The sequence below is a fragment of the Mesocricetus auratus genome, unplaced genomic scaffold (genome assembly GCF_017639785.1).
Source record: "Mesocricetus auratus isolate SY011 unplaced genomic scaffold, BCM_Maur_2.0 Super-Scaffold_100010, whole genome shotgun sequence".
In the NCBI taxonomy this organism is placed as follows: domain Eukaryota; kingdom Metazoa; phylum Chordata; class Mammalia; order Rodentia; family Cricetidae; genus Mesocricetus; species Mesocricetus auratus.
The window spans coordinates 26,176,540-26,199,045 of NW_024429194.1; the positions used below are offsets into that span (position 1 = coordinate 26,176,540).

General features: G+C 39.8%; 1 protein-coding gene across 2 annotated transcripts in view; it reads right to left on the bottom strand.

The window, feature by feature from the left end:
- Positions 1–7,450: 7,450 nt before the first annotated feature.
- Daw1 (dynein assembly factor with WD repeats 1) overlaps positions 7,451–22,506 on the bottom strand; it is a 38,274-nt gene continuing 23,218 nt past the window's right edge. The window contains exons 8-13 of one of the 2 annotated variants that reach the window (XM_013122361.3): positions 20,791–20,897; positions 18,180–18,282; positions 17,288–17,402; positions 11,527–11,603; positions 8,610–8,772; positions 7,451–7,870 (exon numbers count right to left, since the gene is read on the bottom strand). In XM_013122361.3, the coding sequence (XP_012977815.1) occupies positions 7,836–7,870; positions 8,610–8,772; positions 11,527–11,603; positions 17,288–17,402; positions 18,180–18,282; positions 20,791–20,897 (600 nt within the window). In that variant the 3' untranslated portion in view covers positions 7,451–7,835. The other variant, XM_040753190.1, reaches the window with a different exon arrangement.

A 22,506-nucleotide genomic window follows, 5' to 3' on the forward strand; every position in this document is an offset into this window, starting at 1 on the left:
TTCAGGAAAGCAGCTGATGCTCTTCTAAATATAGGCCACCTGCTGTGCCTGATGGAATCAGAGAACAGTATTGGAGGAAGGAAGTCTCCATACTGCAGCATCAGCAAAGAGCCTTGAGAGAGACAAAGCTACTACCCCTGTGCCCTTGGACAAAAGCTGGCAGTTAGGCATAAGCACCTTTCCCCAAACGTGAGTCAGTAATGACAGCAGCCTTAAAATGTATATTATCCAGGGATACAGGGAAGGTCAGATACACTTGGCAGTAATCAACTATAACAAAGGCATTGAGTTAGTGAGTACCCATGCGTGGTACCCTATTTCATTCCATTATCATATTTCTCTGTCATGGATAAGGAAATAAACTTAGTAATGTGACCTTTTCACAAAGATTGGAGCAATGAATGGACTATGGGCCTATACCAAAGCCATATACCAAGTGTAGTGGATTTTCTTTCCCTAATGAGGTAGGTCATACTATCTTCAGTCTGGTTTTAATAATGTTGTCTGCTGTCTGCTCTTTTCACCAGACTGTAGTATCGGAGAGTTGACAATTGTTGAGGATCTGCTTAAGGACAAGTATGAGATCAGCAAAAAACTCTTACCCTTCACTGAATAAGCAACATATGAAGTAAAACTATATGCAATAGCTATAGATAGATCAAAAATTTTCAAAACTGGCAATTCCATTATGATTTACACTAATTGCTTATTCATGATAATTACCCAAATCACTATATTCATCTACTTCTTGTTGGAGAGTGTCTACTGCACAGTCCTTTTGCCTCAGGCACCTCTAGAAAATAAGCCTTATACTGCCTGAGGAAAGAAGGCCAAAATTATCTTCCAGATACTTCCATCACCTTCCATGCACAAGCTGGAAAGCATGGAAAAGCTGTATTTGAATTAAGCAGAAATTCAGGCATTATCCCTACAATTGCTGTTTCCATAATTAAAGATGAGTGTGTCCTAGAAATACCAGTACAGTGTGTAGATGAAAATTAAAATATTAAACCAGAAGCAATACTAAAAGAGTTCCTTTGTGAAGAATGCTTAAACATTTAGCATAAAGCAGTCAGAAATGTTGATGGTCCATATACCAGAGAAGCCCATGCAAAGTGCATCTTCAGCCACTTATTCTGAAGGATACTGGATTCTTTACTGGCAAATACTGTTTTGGAGCACATGCCAATATCTCCACTATGGACAAAACACTGCATATCAGAACATCATGGAATGTTCTCCACTTTTACATGTGTTAAGTACCTTATACATTTTCATTTTTCCTAGAGTATTGGGAATAAGGGTTCTAGAAGCATTATAAAATCATAATTAATGATATTTGCACCTCATCTGTCTCTTTATCCACAATGAAATGATTTCTGTTCAGGTGGAGGCTGGTAGAGTTGCCTTAACTGAGTTAGAAACATAACACTTTGAAAGGACAAAAGGTAAAGAAAACTTGGGCTGGCTTGGAGTCAGAACCACCAGATTATATGAGTATCATAGTACTCACATCCATTAATACAAAATAGCCACATTTCGTTAACTCCTCTTATTTCCTAAGGAAAAGGGACTTGGATTTCAAACAATATAATAATGATAAAACTTGTCCTGAATGGACAGATACTTTCAAGGGTCTTAAATCCATCAAATTCAAGTCACCAGACAAGTTGTCTACAAATATTAGGTAATATTAAGCGCTTACTTTACATCAAGTCCTTTATGTGTTTATGAACTGATTTAATCTGAGCAAAGTTCCCACATACAGCTGTCAATTCTCATTTAAGGATAAGAAAACTGAATTACAGAAGGTTTGATGTCCCCAAGATCCCAGTGCCAGGAAACAGAAGTGCAGAATATTAAAACAGGTCCTTCTGTTTTAATTCCAGAGCCTATGCTTTTAATCATCAAGAACTATCACTTAGGTGCAACCAGCAGGCAGGGCAGCCAGTTCTCGCACCCAAGTATTATGACGGTTAGATCACAAAAAGAAAAACTTAGGCATTCTAGCCATCAGAGGGCAACAGAGATGGAGAAGGGGGATCTCCCACAAGACTAAATGGCCCTTATTCTTTTGTGAGCCCCAAGCTGCTCACCTCCCCATTTGTAGCCCTCCACATATTACTGGTGGTGCCTGAAGAATAATGAGACGGTCTCTCTGCTTCCAAAGTTCCCATATTAAATATAGTGTATTAATGAGGGAACATCCAGTGTTTCTTCTTTTCATTCCTTCAATTGCCTTTGATGTCCTGGAAGGAAGGGACAACAGCTGGGCTTCCTTGCCATCAGCTTATGAGTATCAGACTTTTTTAGTTTGGTCGCATAATTTTTTTTAAAAAAATTAACTTTATTTCTTTTATTTTTATTTTTTATGTGCATTGGTGTTTTGCCTCCATGTATGTCTGTGTGAGGATATTGCATGTCCTGAAACTGGAGTTACAGGCAGTTGTGAGCTTCCATGTGGGTGCTGGGAATTGAACCTGGGTCCTTTAGAAGAGTAGCCAGTAAACCATCCTGAGTGAGGTAACCCAGTCACAAAAAGACAAACATGGCATGTACTCACTCATATATGGATTTTAGACATGGATCAGGATAGTGCCAGTCTGAACTTCCACTGACAGAGAGACAAACAGGAAAGAACCTAAAAGATATGCATGGTACCAAGAGAAGAGGAATGAGGCAAGATCCTCTGAACAGATGGGGAACACGGCAAGGGGTGGGGGGGGGAGTGGGAGCTGGGAAGAAGAGAGGGGGAGAAGAGGAAAAGAGAGTAGGTCATGAGGGAACAGGAAGGTTGAGTGGGGGGGGGGAGTAGAATAGGGGGAAGAGGGAATCATAGGTTAGAAGACAGATCAGGCACCAGTGTGACCTCTAGTGATCTAAAGGGATGACACCAATTGGCAAGCTAAGCAATAATGGAGAGACCACCTCGAATGCCCATCCCTGATAATGAACTTGATGTCTATAACCATCCTGGAGCCTTCATCCAGTGACTGATGGAAGCAGAGGCAAACACCCACAGTTAAACACTGAACTGAACCCAAGGAACCCAGTGACAGAGAGAGAGGAGCGGTGAGCAAATTGGCAAAGAATGGGCTGGCAAAACCAGCAGAGACAGCTGATCTGAACAGGGGAGAGCTCTTGGACCCCAGACTGACAGCTGGGAGGCCAGCATGGGACTGATCCGGACCCCCCCCCCCTGAATGTGAGAGTCAGTGAAGAGGCCTGGACAACCTATGGGGCCCTGAGCAGTGGATCAGTGTTTATCCCTGGAATACAAACAGACATCGTGTGTCCATAACACAAAGAGGGATGCTCTCTCAGCCTGGACTCTTAGGGGAGTGCCTGGACCCTACCCTGAGTGAAATGACAGACTCTGGATATCCCCTATGTGGAAGGAATTGGCAATAGAGTGGGAGGCTGGGGGGGGGGGTTGAGTGGGTTGTGGGAAGAGGGGAGGGAGAGGGAACTGGGATTGACATGTAAAACAAGCTATTTAAAATTAAAATAATAAAAAAATCTAAAAAAAAAAAAAGAAGAAGAAGAGTAGCCAGTGCACTTAACTGCTGAGCCATCTCTCCAGGCCTTGGGCTTTGCAAATGAACATGAATTGACTTAGTTTTACATTTACATAATGACAAAACAAAATGTGATAATTATAGTCTCAACCCACTGAAATTACAAAAAAAACTTCATTAACACTCAAAACAACTCATGTTTGCTCTTATAAGACAATGGTGTGAAAAGACTTTGTTCAGAGCTCTGGTTTCTGATACCAGTCACTACAAAATAAATCTTCACACACGCTTCCCCACAGGGGACCTTTAAAGAAACATCAGAGCTATCTATTATTCAACTTGCTGGTCTATGTCCTCAAGATAGATGAGGAAATGTCCCTGCAGAATGTCAAGATTAATGAGATATGTCATTTGTCCCAGATCTGCCAGGAGAGTTCCAAGCTTTAAACTATACCATGTCCTCAGTATCGTATCCCCACATAACCTTATCTGTAAGGGGCCCGGAGTGTAAAGAGTACTCTGTACACTCTGTCAAGAAAGGCAGAAACTGCAGAAGGACAAACAGTGACACCTGCTGAGAGGAGAGAAGAAATCAAAGCTTGTAAGCCCATAAACTCTGCAAACAGCAACAGATTCCAGGCACTTCGCTCTCCCTAATGGATGTTACCACTTGACATGTTGGAGCAAATGTTTAAGCAGCACACCATATTCCCAGTAAAAGGGCATCAAAGGTGGCTCTGTCCGAAGCAATGAATCCAATGTTTCCTTACAATCAAAGCAAAGGGCAACCCTCACTATTATTTTTCCTACTGCCTCCCCGGAAGTTTTCTGGAACTTACATCCCTTAAAGGTTCATAAACCAATTTAATGCTTCCAGAAAAGGGAAAAAAGTGAGGAGGGTAGAGCCAGGCAATAGAGCCAAAGTCATTTCAGCTTCTGAATATGTGTTATTAATCTTGAGAGCTCACCATTCCCATTCCTTCCCTCTGGGTAAACTTGTCGATTTATGAGAAAGTGTTGTAAATATAAAATAATAAACTTTTTTATTTATCTCATAAGGAAGTAGTCTGGAAGCTGGAGCAATTTAGAATTTTTTTTCAGTTTCTGTTCCTAGTGCCAGAGCAATAATAAAATGGTAGCTTACATATCAAACATCAAGAAGACTGGGAGCTACCCTGTGGGAGGCTGGACCCTTTCTAAATGGAGACAGAGGAGGAGTGGATGGGGAGGAGGTAAGTGAGACTTGAGGGGAGGGAACAGGAGTAGGATAGGGAGGGGAAACAGTGGTCCCTCCAGCTTGCTTAGCTACCTTCCTCATAGAACTGAGGACCACTTGCCCAGGGATGGCATGTCCTACAGTGGGATGTACCCTTATATACCAATTAGCGATTAAGATTTCCCACAGACATACTCATACGCTAATCTAATGGAGGTAATTCCTCACCTGTGGTTCCCTTTTCCCAGATTATGAAACTGATAGTTAAAGATAACGATAACACCCTGAACTCTTGGGGAAGGGTCTAGGCCCTGCCCTATATGAAATGACAGACTATGGACACCCCCATGGAGGGCCTCACCCTCCCTGGGGGAATGAGGGGATAACGGGGGGGGGGGATGGAGGGAGGGCACGGGAAGAGGGGAGGGAATGGGAGAGGGACCTGGAACTGACTTGTGAAGCAACCTTGTTTCTTATCTAAATTTAAACTGGAAAATAAAATATAAAAAAAAGATAACGATAACACATGAACTAAAGCCAACAGAGTCACAAATATCTGTCTACTCCTTTAGTCTTCAATGGAGCAAGAACAGTCTCTTTGATAGTGTTGGAGAAACAGTATCTGCATGCAATAAATGACACGGTATCTGTATTGCTGTGATTTAGATCTGGAACATGTCCTGAAGTCCCATGTGCTAAAGGCTTGCTCTCCAGCTTGGTGTTATAAGAAGGCAGTTGGAAACTTAAAAGACATGGCTGTAAGGGAGGTTCCAGGTCAGAAAGGGCATGTCCTCAAAAGCAATTATGGAACACCCCCAGTCAGTGTTTCTCTATTCCTCCCCCCCTCTCTCTTCCCCTCTCCCTCCATCTCTTCTTCTCCCTCTCCTTCCCTCTATGGCCCCCCATTACTCACTTCCATGCCTGTCATGCCTGCCAAGCAGTGAATGACTTTGCTGTGCCATGTGCTCCCCCATTTCCTTTACTACAAGCCCAGGAACAACTGGACCAACCAGTTCTGTATTGAAACTTCTAAAAGCATGACCAAAATCAAACCTTTCCCTAAGTCGGAAGATATTTGATCATAGTGGCAGAAAGCTAACTAAACCAAATACTGTGCACGCTGCACAGTAGTCAACGCAAAATCCATTGGAAAGCTTTACACTAAGACCTCAAAGGCCCAAGAGAGGAATGTGCTGTGCCACTCATCTTGATGGTGAATTTTTGGACACAATCACAGAAGCACCAAAAGTAAGAACATAAGGTAATGAGACTATGCCACCTAAAGCACGGCAAAGGAAACCATAGCAGAAAGAGAAACAGGGCTGGTGAGATGGCCTAGTGAGTAAAGGCAAAGAAACTTGCTGCCAAGGCTGACAAACTGAGTTCAGTCATCAACCCTGGGACCCCACATGGTAGAAGGAGAAAATTGACTCTACAAAGTTGTACTATTATCTATATGTGTGCACTGTGACGCACGCGCGCGCACACACACACACACACACACACACACACACAAAATAAATAAATAAATAAATGAACAGAAAGTACACATACATAGACATAGAGAGTGACCTTGTTTGACACTGAAAAGAGGAAAATTCTGTCATAGAAAAGTATTGAGGGCATTATGCTAATAAAATAAGCCAGATAGTGAAACACAAACAGTCCATGATCTCAAGCATATACAGAATCAAAAAAAAAAAAAGCCAAACACAATAGAAACAGTAGATGAATGGTAACCAGGGACAAGAGGATGGGTGAAGGGGAAAGATAATGGCCAAGGGTAAAAACTTGTAGATAAATGACAAATAAATGTAAATTTAGGGTATCATGGGGTTGTGCCGTGCCTCTAGATATTTGTTAGTGGATCTATACATTCTCATTATGAGGGATACATATTGGATCTGTAAAGATTTGTGTGTGTGTGTGTGTGTCTATGAGTGCATCTTTATGAGTGCATGTGTACCCATAAATACAGGTGACCACAGAAGACTGTGTCAGATTCCCTGCAGTTAGAGTCACAGTGCATTGTGAACTACTTGATATGTGTGCTGGGAAAGAGCCCGGGTCCTCTGCAACAGCAGTCATCTCTCCAGCAGCTCAAGATATGTTTAATATTTTAGCAACAGTTTGGTTGTTTCCTCTTATACTTCAATGTTTTCGTTTAGGGTTTTTAAATTTACTAATCTGAATATCTATTCTTTTAACGAATTCTTATAGATAAACCTACCTACATATATTCTATACCACTTTCAATGCAGAATACATTTGTTGGTGAGAACCATTTTATTGTTTGTTATCTTGCCCTCCAAACATATAATGAAACACTGTAGGAGGAAAACAATGCCGCCATTAGCCATGTGACTTACTAGAGGCGCACACAGATGAGGTAATAAAAGAGCGGTTTACCACACCGCTAACCACACCAACTTTAGGCATGACTAAAGACATATACGGACATAGGCGGTGAACTACGTCACTAGCCAGGCCCACTTTTGGGCATGTCTAGGGGCGTTACAGAGGAAGGTATAAAAGACTGAACAACGGAAGTCTCTCTCTTTTTCCGGCTTTCGGCTTCCAGTTCGGTGGCAGAAAACTACTCGGCTCATCTGGGTTACTTGTTTGGTCTCTTGTGAGTAATTTCTACAATACTTATTTTTACTTTTAGTAAGTGTGCCGTTTATCGTTGCAGCATCAAAACACTATTCATATGAAATTTTGTCTGAAAACTTTATTGAAAAGAAACTAACACGAACCTTCAGGTAGTATCTAGAAGATTCTAGAATCTTGACAAAGTACTGTAAAAGCATGTTGACTCAATTTTATCAATATCCTGATGCTATTGAAACACAAAACACAACTAAAACAATTAGTGGCATTTACCACATATGATGCTTGCTCCTGTTATCACCTCGGATAACATCAAGAAATGATGTAAGTTCGTCAGTTTTCACAGCCATGTCTGTAAGTGAAGGACAGGATGCTCTGTGGGTGAGTTGCACAAAAAGAGGAAGCAGAGGAAATAGGCTCACTTGTTCTCTGGGAGTTCAAGTTCTTCATCACTGTTGCCAACAGCCCTGCTCCACAGCAGAGTCCTTCAGTCAGCGCCATATCCTACAGGAATTGTCCTTGCTGCCTGATGAAACAAATTGCAAGATCATTTTCCCCTTATCTTGTTTCTGTTACCCTTTTTTTGAACAGAGGGACTTTCTCCTGGGTCACTGATACTGAGCCATGTGTGAATGTGAGGCTTTCCAATGGACAACTCACCAGGAAGTCACACAATTGCCGATAGCTGGGAAAACATTCAATGCATATTCTTCCCCCCACCACCACCTATTAGCACTTTCTCAGGAAAGATCCAAGAAAAAGACATTGAAATTTAACACCTCTACTGGGCTATTATTTTCCACATCATCTGTGGAAAATGAAAGTCCAGACTTGTTTACTTTATCGGTGTCTACTACCGTCAGTTGAGCAGTAACCATTAGTTGAGTATACACAAGTTCCTAGCTACCTTACCTAAAGCAATAGAATTAAAAGTCACAAATGTTTACCATCAGTGGCAGAGAACATTCTGGTGAGTCCTGGTGCAACTGAATGGGAACCTGGCATGGTGGCTAATACTTCCAAACCTGGCACTGGGTAGGCTAAGACAGGAAGACTACTGCAAGTCTGAGGCCAGGATGCAAAATATTTTCTTTAAAAATCCAATAATAACAAAAAATTCAATAATGGAAGTAAAATGAAATTCCAGGATAAGCCAGGGCCTCTAGAAAATTGAGCAGAGGTTGTACTCCTTTTAGCATCCTTTTAAAAAGTCTAGCAGGCAATTGAAAAGGAAACTAGCTCCATGATGTGTATTTCTTCCATACCTGTAATGACTATATTTCCTTTATAGTTGAAAGCACACGAAAATATTTCATCAGTGTGGCCCTTCAAGACCTGGAGGCACTGGCCAGTCTGGACATCCCAGATTCTGGCTGTCTTGTCTGAGCTGCCTGTCAAGAGGCGGTTTCCTTGGGGATTGAAAGAGATCTGCAAAACAGCAAAAGAGATGGTAGAAAGTAGAAGTTTGGGTTAACAATAGATTTCCAAAAGCAAACGTAGTGCTGAGCACCAATCTTCTCCCTGATCTAGTACTTATTTTAGAAGAACGTCTTCCTGATGGGAAAAATATAGGGACTAATATCTGAAAGTTGAAGCCTGGATGCTAATGTTTAATTGTTTACTTTCTCACAACTCTAATCATAAAAGACCAAAGCACCTGTATACTTTTGAGTATTTCCCAACGGTTTCTTCCCAAAGACTTGTGGTTCGCTCCTCATCCAAAAGAGAGGCAGAGACAAATTGTAGATAAAAACAAATCAGGTTCTACCTGTAAATTTCAATGTCACCTCTGCCACACAAGCTTCTGTCACTAAAACCACATAGAACACCCCTCCGTCTGTGCCACAGAAAGAGCAGACACCTAGGGCTGCAAGAGGATTTTCATCTATTGCTACCCAAATTGCATCACTTTCAGATAATACGTTTGGATGCTTCACTTGGACCAGGTGCTCTCCTTTAGTATCTGAGTGTCAGAGGCACCTGTCACTGGCCCTTGAATTCCTCTGATAACCCAGTGGAAGTCCTTTCTACTTAACACAAGACAATGATTTGAGTCACTTCAATTGGGTCTGGAGATATGAGGAGGACAAGCCATGCCTTATCTTATCACTGTCTCACCAGTGTCTGTAAAATTCCTAGCACAGGGGAAGCTCTCAAAAGGTGGTTACTGACACCCATAGTCCTCTAAGCTGTCCTAATGAAATTCTCTGGGTCACACACACAAAAGCACATGAAACCAGAAAGAGTGCTAACTGGTAATAGGAAGAGGGTCCACAATAGAGGAAGGGGAACAGGGAAGGTAATGGGGATACATATGATCACAATACATTACATACATATATGAAATGTCATAATGAATTCATTATTGTGATTACTGAATATATACTAACATCTTAACCATTTGGTGAACTAAATACTAGATGTTTTAGCTCTGTACTCCTTATAAATATTATCACCATGAGCAATATATTTGCTTGACATGCATACAATTAAATAATACAGAACTCAAAATTTTCTTATAGTCACATGTTCACAAAGACAAATACACACTCATTGAGAAAAATGCCAAACACTCAGGAACATGGCCCAGGCTGCCCTTCCATGCCCCACTTCCCCATACCCCCTTACCACTCTGTTACCTCTCAGTCCATGAAGTGGTCAGCAGCACCCATTTCCATGTATGCCAGCACTTTCAGCCAGAGGGCAATGGCCAACAGCAACAGGGATAAAGGATGGAGGGACAGGAGTATACATGGGAAATATTGGAATCTTGCTATAACCTTCAAAGTTCTGAAGCCATCAAGCTATTATTTCATAAGGAAGTGGCAGATAAAAATCTTACATATAAAACCAAGAATTCAGGCAGAACTGGGAGGCAAGAGCCCTGAGTCACAGTATGCTCTGCCTTGTTGCGGGCACACATACAAACCTCAGACTCTCACTGAGTGGCTCTGCTCTGTGACGCTTCTAAAAAGTGTTCTATACAACCCTAAGATACAGCCCTGTAGTTTCAAAATGGATAAGTTCATACTTTGTTAAATATTCTTAAACCTCACCCCTTCCATTACCTCTAATTTACAGAACCCTCGAAGCACCACATGTCTTTTTGCATAAAACAAACTTGCATGTTTACTAGAAGTAGAAAAAAGCACTTTGCAAGCTCCTTACATTGCTGAGTTGGGTATTTTCAGCTAATTAAATATTTGCTGATGTTTGAAAAGAATATTGTTTTATGCTTTTTAAATGTTTAAGAAATAATTTCTTTTTGCTGAATCAGAGAAGACATGCTTAAAAATAAAGGTTTGGGTAGTTGACTGGGCAGGATGATTTAATTAAAGAGACTTAAGTGCTTTAGTCCCAATACATCTGTTTTGTGGGGGTGGGTGTTGGTGTTTGGTTGCTGAGACAATGTAGCCTATAGCCCAGGCTGGCCTTGAACACCTGATCCTTATGTCTCTATCTCCAACCTACTACACTTACAAGCATGTGTCATTATGCCCAGCTAACCCCCATAAGATCCAAAAATACTACGTTTTATGTAACCAACACTAGATATAGCTCCACTCTCTATGAAGTATATGAGCTTAATCATATTTTGTAAAGAAAATTAACTGAAATCCCTTGGTTTGTAATAGGTCTACTATGTGTAGGTGAAGTCTAGTATGCTTCATTTACAGCTCTCTGCCATCCAACAGGAAACCCACTGTCAGTAATAGATGCAGGAAAGATGGTGAAGAGCAAGGAATTTATTTCATAATAAACATTTTCAAAAGAGGTGTTATCAGTTGCTTTGAGTGGTGTTTCCAGTCACTTTACATAGAAATTCACCTTAAAATAATGATCAAATGCAGATATAGCATAAGCAAGTTCAATAATGTGACTCCTCAGCCATTCAACTCCAGTAGCTTCAGCAATATTGGACACCATATTAGGCTCAGTGAGTACTCAGCAAAGTATCATTCTATTCACTTAACTTGTTTTATCTTTGTTCTGTATACCTCAAGCTACTGAATGTCAGGAACTGTACTTTTCTGCCTGTTGCATATTAATAAACATGTTGGCTATCTTAAAGGGTCTTATCTATTAATTTAGGGGGTTAATTTGTAACCTCTATTATCCTACTAACATTAAATATATTCTTTTTACAGTAAACACACAGATCAAAGTGAGAAAGCAACTCACCTTTGAGATCTCTCCTTCATGGCCTTCCAGTTTGGTTATACATTTTCTTGTGGATGCATCATAAACTCTTGCTGTTCCTTTTGGAGAGGTATTAGAATAAACATTAATCCATCTGAAATGAAGGACTTCACATTAACTAAAAGTCTATTCTCTGGCAAATGAGCTCTGCATTTAGTTTGTCCTTCCTGTGTCAAGAGCCATGTCCAACCTTCTGAATACAAGTTGTCCCACTACAGAAGAGGCTGGACAAGACTTGCTCTCTGTCTCTGACATTGTTGCAAGAGATCATGGGCTCCTGTTTAGAAGAATGTGTGATATGTGGAATAAGAAAAACTGGAAGAGATAAAATGATTTTTAATCTTATTTTAGAACTGTCTTACAGCTGAGATGCTTCACAATTCAGTAACACTGAAATGTGGTGCACCATAGAAAGGAAGATGGCGGATGAAATAAATTATGTGATGCATAGACTCACTCTTTGACATCACAGCTATGTGCAAGATAGAATGAGAATGGTCAGAAAGCAGTCTGCTGGTCCACATCTCACCTCCACAATTTCCTAACCCTGTGTCCTGACACAAGCTGCTTTAGTTAATTTATGTACACTTTAGCTCCCTCAGCTGTAAAATGGGGACAGCAATTAGACCAGCTGGTGTTAATTATCTTCTACTGTGCAACAAACTAATCCCAACTTCTGAACCTGAAACAATAAACATTTGTCATTTTGGAGATAAACAAGAGTGTTCTAAATTGCAATGCTTCCTAGGAAGCACAGGATTAGAATACCTCAAAAGAAAAAAAATCGTTTTTAAAGTAATGGTTTGTAGATGATGAAATAACAGAATTGTTACTGGAAAAACAGCAGATAACAAGGAAATAAAAACTATAATTGAACTTCTCCTTCAGCAAACTTTTCATTTCTCAGCATTCTGATCCTCCAGCCCTTTCCCCAGCAAATGCTGCTGAGTGACTTCTAATATTCTTTGCAACATAACATTTATTAAATAAACATGTATGAATGATTAATTATGTCCTGACCTTTAATTATGTCCTGACCTGCTTTCCATAAAATATCCATGAGGAATATGTTGAATTAGCCACAGTAAGATAAACCACAACATAAAATCATTAGAGAGTTTTCAAGGGCATGATGTAGAAGCCAATGTACATTATATGAGCTTATCAGGAAAGAGGACTGATTATGCGGCATTCCACACGACTCTAAAAAAACATGGCACAGGATATAGCTTGGTATCATACACAATAGGCAGAGGCGGTGATAATGAAATATGAACTAAGGGAGTAATGAGATGAAGTATCACACAGCTTCATGCAGTGTTATCAAGGATTAGACCCATTCTAAAGACCACAGGTGTATGCAATTTGTGTAGAATCACATCACACATTATTCTCAAGGATGTGCTGTGCATTCAGTATGATTGCTTATGCAGATTGTTAAAGATGCATTTTATTTTAATTGTGTGTGTCTGTGTGTGCGTATTATAGGTGAGTGCAGGTGCTGGTGAAGACCAGAAGACAATGTTGTAACAAACAGAACCGAAGCTTCAGGCTGTTGTGAGTCACCCTACATGAGTTCTGGAACCAAATTCAGGTCCTCCTAAAGAGCAACAAGCACTCTTAACCACTGAGCCATCTCTCCAACCCCTCTTACACAGATTTTAAAGTGACAGAAAGGATATGATACAGTTCAGGACCACATGTGGCAACCAGAAAGATAACAGAGACTATGCATGCCACCATCTGTGGTCTTTCTGGAGATGAGGCACATTCAGTGAAGATGTCTTTGTGCTGATCACAATAAAGTATGGGGCCTAGCTATTAAAGGGACATCAAAAACACAGAGGCATAACAGATTATTTGTACTCATGAACCATGTATTTATATCAGAATGATGACACTGATCCATTAAAGTTCATGTTTTTTTTATCTTTGAGACAGGGTCTCATTATGTAGTCCTGGCTATCCTGGAACTCACCATGTAGACCAGACTGGCCTTGAACTCATAGAGATCTGCCTGGCTCTGAGCCCTTTCTCTAGGCCCTGCTCATAACAACCTTTGTGCAAAGTTACAGAGCTAGGTTATAAGAAGTACTATTTCCATGACTGATCTTATGACATTGATTTTATGCATTTAAATTCATAAATTTACACAGTATAGCAGTCATTACTCAAGAAGGATTCTATGAGACATTTAGACTGTTTATTATGAATTAAGGAATGTGATCTCCAAAAAAGAATGAGGACAGAAAAGCAGGTAAGGACTAACAAGAACTAAAATAATTTAAAAGGATATCATTTGGAGAACTTTTATTTCCTGATACCAATATTTTCTTCATGCCATGGTAAATAGGATTGTGTGGTCTTGGCCAAAGAATAGACATGTATCACTAATAGAGAGCTCAGAAGAAGCTCACACATATGGTTTCCACACCACTGCCCTGTCCATTCCAGTCCAATGGAAGAAATAAAATGTTATATGGTTATGGGTATGGGAAACAATGAGATTGCACTTGTATTTACTCCATATACAGAAACTAGTGTGATAAATTGTAAAAGAACTATAAAATCTCTATATTGTATTTTGCTGCATGCAACAAGTTCCCCAAGACTTAGTATGTTTGTTTTAAAGATTTATTTATGTATTACATATACAGTGTTTTACCTACATGCCAGAAGAGGGCACCAGATTGAATTGTAGATGGTTGTGAGCCATCATGTGGTTGCTGGGAATTGAACTCAGGACCCCTGGAAGAGCAGTCAGTGCTCTTAACCTCTGAGCCATCTCTCCAGCCTAAGACTTAGTATGTTAAAGACTTATCTATTACCTGATAGTTACTGTGTGAAGAACTCGAGGGGCTTTGATAGAAAAGGATCTCCTTGCTGGGATTAAATGGGGATACCACCATGCCTAGCTTAAATACCATTCTTTATGGCTATCCAAAAGAAGACATATATAGTGACATCACACATGATGTTTAAGTTCATGATTAATACATAGGGCAGTTTCAAATATCATCAAAAAGATGAACCATAAGCCGGGCGTTGGTGGTGCACGCCTTTAATCCCAGCACTCGGGAGACAGAGGCAGGCAGATCTCTGTGAGTTCGAGGCCAGCCTGGTCTACAAAGTGAGTTCCAGGACAGCCTCCAAAGCCACAGAGAAACCCTGTCTCAAAAAACAAAAACAAACAAAAAAAAGATGAACCATAATATAATGTTACTTGAGAATATCTTGGATATCACAAATTACATAATATCATCATCAAAAAAGGGATGAAAATAGAGTTTTCATGACTACAACACTATCAGAGGCATAAAAAATGGCAAGGCTTCACTAAGTTGTCACAATATATCACACTTAAGATAATACTATGACATAAAATTTAAATATAAAGCACATGGTGTTTTGTTATATATTTTGCCATGTATATGATGCAGACACCAGAAATATAATTCTGTATCATCAGTTTCACCCATAACACAGCAGGATTACACATTGTTATCAAAGAGGCAAAGCAGTCAAACTACAGTGCCATACGTAGTATTCTAAAGTGTATGCATACAGTGTAACATGATGCATAGTTGTCGTGCTCATTACCTACATAATAGAATCATGTATAAGTTATCAGCAATTATGTATACATACAATGCCATATAACTGGCAAAGAGATGACATATTAATGCAGCATCATGTATAATCTTCAAGATTACTATACAAGCATTGTGCATATCTGATACAGTCAGTGAAATAATAAACCCAATGTAACACAGATGGATTATTTGACACTGTGATTATCTATAGAGATTATAGAGGAAGATATAGTCAATATTGATAATATATATAGTAGCAATATATAGAGTAAGATATTGTCAGTAGAGATCACACATACATACACACTAGAGGATTGTATAGAGTAAGATATTATTAACAGGCATATATCTATACACACACACACTGTAATATCATATAAAGTAAGATACCATTGGTAAATATCATGCAGATATATATATGTATATATAGATATATCATAGCATCATATAGACTAAGAAGCTACAAGTTCATCTCATGTAGATATATACCTCAAGCATCATAAGGCAGATAAGGTAAATGCGACAAGTGACCTGACATAAATTTACCATAGTGTCAGAGGTTTGTTTTTTTAAATTATGACTTTGATATACTGTGGCATAAAACATGCTGATTCAGAGAGTGTGGCTGACATTGTGGATTCTCATTTAAGATAATCAGGGAGGTGACAATGTATTGTCATTTATGGATAGAAAGGTTGACACAGCTGCTTCACATATAACATTCTCAGGCGCACATAGTACACGTGCATCATGACTGGTATTCAAGGAGATGAAACATAGACTGGTGCCATACATAGGCATTTATGTGTCTGTTCAGTGTAGGACGATATCTACCCATCAAAATGATGACCAAGAACATAGTGTTGGGGAATAGACATGAAGGAAAATTCATGGAAACTGTGTAGCGTCATGTGTGGTAATCAAGGACAGGGGCATACAATATTATAGCACCATTTGTAGTTAACAAGCAGCATCATATATGAAAATCAGGCCAATGGTACAAAATAAGAATGGGGACTTGGGGTTTCAAACACATACATGATCATCAGATGATGAGGACATAATATGGTATTGTTTTTTTCTGTAAACAAGGTAATGGGAGCATACTGTAGGACATGTTTTTCATAGGGATTTGACAGACATAGTGGAACTGTAGTGATATATTGTTTACACTCTAATAAAGATTGCCTGGAGATCAGAATGCAAAAATAGACATAGCCATAGAGGCCAGGCAGTGGTGGCACACACCTTTAATCCCAGGAACAGGAGACAGAGGCAGATGGACCTCTGTTCAAGGTCACTCAGGGCTATATGAGAGTGAATCAGTCTAAAAGAAAAACAGATCTCATGTCTTTAATCCCAGCACAAGAAAAGTATATAAGGACACAGTCAGCAAGACAAAAAGGCAGCCCACAGAATGGGAAAAAATATTCACTAACCCCACATCTGACAGAGGCTAATCTCCAAAATTTACAAAAGAACTCAAGAAGCAAGTCTCCAAAACACCAACAGATCCAATTAAAAAGTGGGCTACAGAACTAAGTAGAGAATTTTCAATAGAAGAGTCTAAAATGACTGAGAGGCACTTGAGAAAGTTCTCAACAACCTTAGCCATCCAGGAAATGCAAATCAAAACAACTCTGAGATACCATCTCACTCCTGTCAGAATGGCTAAAATCAAAAACACCTAAGACAATTTATGTTGGAGAGGATGTGGTGAAAGTGGAACACTCCTCCACTGCTGGTGGGAGTGCCAACTCGTACATCCACTTTGAAAATCAGTATGGAAATTCCTCAGAAAAATGGGAATCAATCTACCACAAGACCCAGCAATTCCACTCTTAGGCATATATCCAAAAGATGCCCATTCATACAACAAGGATGTCTGTTCCACTATGTTCATAGCAGCATTATTTGTAATAGCAAGAATTTGGAACCAACCTAGATGCCCCTCAACTGAAGAGTGGATAGAGAAAATGTGGTACATTTACACAATGGAGTACTATTCAGCAGAAAAAAACAATAGAGATAGGCATGGGTTTCCACCATAGTAGGTTCTTGGGGAGATGAAGCATGGTATAGAGTCAGGCACCATTTCCAAGGAAAACATAAGTTCCTCCATAACTTAAATGTGTGAACAGATGACTTACCATCAGCAGAAGCCGTTGCAATAAGTTTCCCCGTATAATCAAAGCAGCTGTCTAGTATTTCTTCATCATGGTCTGTTAAGGTTGCTATGCATTTCCCGCTTGAAGCATCCCACAACTGAAATTGAGAGAGACACAAACCATCAACTAAGCAATGAAATTCCTTCCCAAAGTGGAAAGATGCCCAGTGATATCATGATAGGAGTGTGTCTTGCTAATTAATTGTGATCAAAGGATACATATCATTCTCTCTGATCACTTAATTCCACTTTGATTTATAACCAAAGACCACAGTCAACCATTTGGTCACAGGAAAATCAAGGCAAAGGCACTTAGAATTTTCTACAACATTATGGAAAGAAAGAAAATCCTGAGTGGTATGCTTCAGGGATTGGTATAAAGGGATCTTTTCTGCAACAAAGACTTTAGATGACTAGGGGTTTGATCCCAAACTATGATGACAGTAAATGAAAAGTACATCCATCGTGAGATTTGAATGCCATTTGGATAAAATTATGTGGCAAGTGATTATAGCCTCTCAGTAATTATTTTTGAAGAGAAGAGAATCAATGGCAGGAGAAAACTTATTTGAGGCTTCTTGAGGGCAGTGCCAATCAAAGCAAGCATGCTAAATAAGCAGCAGGACACTTAAGAAAATTATTGTGGTGTTTCAACAAGACCTTTCTTGTCTTTGAAGCAAACAGTATTGATTTATCACTTTATAGTTCCTTCGAATTTAGACAACTGGAGACTTGAAGTGGAAATTAGCAATTATCATTTATAAATCAATGTTTAATTGTATTCCCTCTTTGAAGTCTATTAGTGTTACGATGAACACCTGAAACAGTATAAAGGAAAGAAACACAGTACAAAGACAGGCCAACTCTGAGCTCACCATGCAGGTCTTGTCCATGGAGCCTGTTAATATTAGAGAACAATCCCAATTGAACAAGGCGCTGCTGATCTCAGCACAGTGGCCAATTAAAGTGTGCACCTTCCTGCAAGACAGAAATAGGCACAACTGGTCAAAGATTACCTGGTTTCATTTCTGATTTTGTGACAAACCACCCTGAAGAAAACGGCGTAGGGGAGGAAGGGATTATTCAGCCCATCATTTCATGGAAGCCAAGGCAGGGGCTCAGACAGATGGTCACTTTTCAGAGGGAAGCAAGAACACCCCACACCCCATACTGTCTGCTTGATTCGGCTTCTGCCCAAGTGGCTTTCTTCACTGGTAACAGCTTAAGGCCCAACCCAGGAAATGGCACTGTCCACAACCAGGGTGGATCCTCATAACGCAATTAACAATCAGCACAGTCTCCCACAGACATGTCCATAGGCCATCCTTATCAAAATGATTCCTCACTTGGAGCCTCTCTTCCCAGGTGACTCTAGGTCAGTGGTTCTCAACCTTTTGAACACAATCCCTCTAGAAAACCTGTATCTCTACAGATATTTACATTATTATTCATAACGGTAGCAAAATTCTAGTATGAAGTAGCAATTAAAATAATTTTATGGTGGTCACTACAACATGAGGAACTGTACTAAAGGGTTACAGCCTTAGGAAGGGTGAGAAGCACTGTTCTAGGTCGTGTCAGGTTAGTGATAAAAACACAGGTGTTTTACTCCAGCATGTGCACACATAGTCAAGCCCATACATGTGAACTAAATTTTATTATTTACAAAATTACAGTTTTTATAATGAAACGAAGAGTTTTGCTGTGACTTGAAAAGAGCACACTAATTTCAGTAAAAACACACATGGGAAGTTTTAAGTAATCAAAGATAATATAACTGAGGCTGGAGAGATGGCTCAACAGTTAAGAGCACTCACTATACTCAAGAGATCCATGGCCAGTTCCCAGCACCCATATGGCAACTCATGACCAACTGTAACTAGTTCCAGAGATCCAATGTCCTCTCCCAGCCTCTCTGGGCACCAGACAAGTACTTGATGCACATACACACATGAATGCAAAAAACATTCACATGCATAAAAAATAAATCTGTGTTTGAAAAGGTAACATGATGTCTTATTCTAGCCTCAGACAGTTTCTGATTTGCTCAGTAACACATTATATCATATGCCCATATATCACACTGTACCCTACAAATACGTACAATTATTTCATACTAGTATAACTTTGAAAAAAGTATTTAAGGAGATGGAGATGTTAACTATCCTGTTTTCATCATGTAATAGTTTATACATGGATTGAATTATCACTGTAACATAAATATGTACAATTAAAATAAAATTGAAAACTATAACTTTACTTAAAGTAGCATTTCAGAAAGGAATGAGTAATGATTCATAAAGGTCATCTAAAACTCCAGAAATGGTCTTAAAATCAATGAGTACTGCTAGGAAAGTAGCTCATATGGCAAAGTGATTGCTTTCATTGCATGAAGAACACTCTGGGTTTAATCCACAGTATTACATCAAGTGTGGTGGCACATGTGTATAATACCAGCATTCAGAAGATGGAGGCATGGAGATCAGAAGTTCAAGGTCATCCACAGCTACAGAAAGAGCTCAAGGCCAGCCTGAACTACATGGGACTCTGACTCCAAAACTAATTTATTAGCTATCTAATTCATGAATGAATGAAAACACATTAGTGGGTCCCACAGACCCATGGGTGTTCAGGAGCAGTGCATCCAATAGTTGCAAGGCCCTTCCCTCACTCATGTTCTTGGATAATAGCACTGGTAATGAATCCCTCTATCCAAATTCTTAGTCCAAGAGTGGAGTTTTCCAACACAAATATGTATATTTAGCTAACTTCTTGACAAGTAAGACCAACAACCATTAGAAAGGAAATTGAAGTTCTGGACCAAATTAAGTTTGGGAATTAACTATGAGTTTTAGTTCATGATGCTCAGCCTTACCATAATAAGATGACACTGAAACCTGATTATATAGTACATGGGACTAGTAACAGCTATGCAACGAAGCTCTTCATGTTGCTGTCTGGTATCATTTGCCCAGAATTATAGGAACTGTCTTATTTTGTGGATCCAAAATAACACTAAAGAGTCAACCTGGGGACTGGAGAGGTGACTCATGGTTAAGAGCACGTGATGCTCTTGCACAAGACCCAGGTTTAGCTCCTAGCACCTGCATTGTGGCTTTCGATCATGAAAGTTCCAGGCATGTTTGTGCTGCTCATACATATATGCACGCAAATTACTAAAACACATTTTTAAAAATCAACTATGAGCCGGGCAGTGGTGGCACATGCCTTTAATCCCAGCACTCGGAAGGCAGAGGTATGTGATTCTCTGTGAATTCGAGGCCGGGCTGGACCAACAGCCTCCAAAACAATACAGAGAAACCCTGTCTCGTAAAACCAAAAAAAAAAAAAAAAAAAAAAAAAAAACCAACTATGAGTCATACTCCTGAAGAATTTAAATCATAAACAGCTTAGGCAAGGATAAGTTCATATATAACACAGATCTTCTTAACTACTGGCACAGATCAAAAATATCTAGAAAATTACCTTCCAGTACTAGAATCCCATACTACAACTGTGTGGTCAAAGGATCCTGTGATGATTCTGTCTCCTGAGGTGTCAAATGACAAGGAAATTATTTCTGCCAAATGGCCCTGGAAAAAGAAAAGACACAGTCATACGCACGTGTAGATGAGAGAACATAGATAAGAATATTGTAGATAAGAGTATAGTATCATACAAAAGATGGTAGAGAAGAGATAGGTGCAGGGGGACACAGGAAATCATCCTGGGCTAGACTAGGCTGGGCTGTATATATGCACAGCTTTCTATGCAGGGTAACAAGGAAGTTGAGAGACCAGAATTTGGTGATATGCACAGTAAATCAGCAAAGTTCATTGCCTTGCACAGTTCAAGCAGGTTCATTGCAGAACAGCAAAAATGTTGTAGGGCAGACTGGGTTATATTAAAGATAGAAGAATATGTTTGAAGAAGCTAGGTCCTGAGAAGACTAGAAGAACAGTCTTCAGGTAGTCATGATAATCAGCAGTGAGCAAAAGAAAAGAGTAGATAGGATAATTTAGTAACTTTAAAGAGGAAGAAACTCCTATGACTGTGTGATGTCAAATGAATGATGATAAGCAGCCGTCCATGACCTGATTTTCCCTCCTCACGGGCTATACCTGAGGAGCCCACTGTATGAGACCATATGAAGAAGTTCCTCCTGCAGCAAATTCTGAGAATCTGGAAATAGGATCTTATTTGTGATATGAGCATCATTTCAATTGTATCAGTAAATAAACACAATTAAATACCTTTATTTCTATTTTGTTTTGCTTCTGCACTATAAAACCTTGAATACATATTTCTCCTGTCTCAACCTCTAAATTGCTAGGATTACTCTCTCTCTCTCTCACTCTCTCTCTCTCTCTCTCAGTGTGTGTGTGTGTGTGTGTGTGTGTGAGAGAGAGAGAGAGAGAGAGAGAGAGATGTATATGTGAACATGCTTGTGGGTGCACTTGTCTATGCATTTGTGGAGGTTGTCAGAGGTTAACTTCATTTATCTTTCTCCATCACTATCCACTTTAGTATTTTTGAGAATGAGTCTCTCACTAGACCTGGATCTGACTGTTGGACTAGGCTGGCTGGCAAGGACCTCATCTGTCTCTACCATTTCAGGTGCTGTGGTTACACAACTGTGTCACCACACCTGACTTATATAAGAGTGCAAGGAATCAGAACTCAGTGTCTCTTGCTTACACAGAGGGATTTACCCGCTGTGATATCTTCTCATCTACTCATTATATTTGCAGATAATAGAATAGTTTAAAAGTTTACGTTCAAGCCTTTAATCCCAGCACTTGGGAAGCAGAGGCAGGAGGATCTCTGTGAGTTTGAGACCAGCCTGGTCTACAAGAGCTAGTTCCAGGACAGCCTCCAAAGCCACAGAGAAACTCTGTCTCGAAACTGCCCCCCCAAAAAGTTCATTCACGAATTGATTTACTGATTGCTGACAAGGTAAAGCATAACTGAGCATTCAAGTTCAGGACATGCACACAGGTTTTCTTCCCACCAGCAGATAGGCATGCAGACGCATGCGCAGAGCAGGACTCGGCGTGCCAAACAGGCACAGCAGAGTCAGTAGAAAGAAAAATATATTGAAACCACAGACACCAACTAAAATGAAGTTTTCCCTCCACATGTTCCTGAAAGAAAACACAGTCAGAAAACACTGGCCTATTCTGATGTTAATAATGCTAGGTC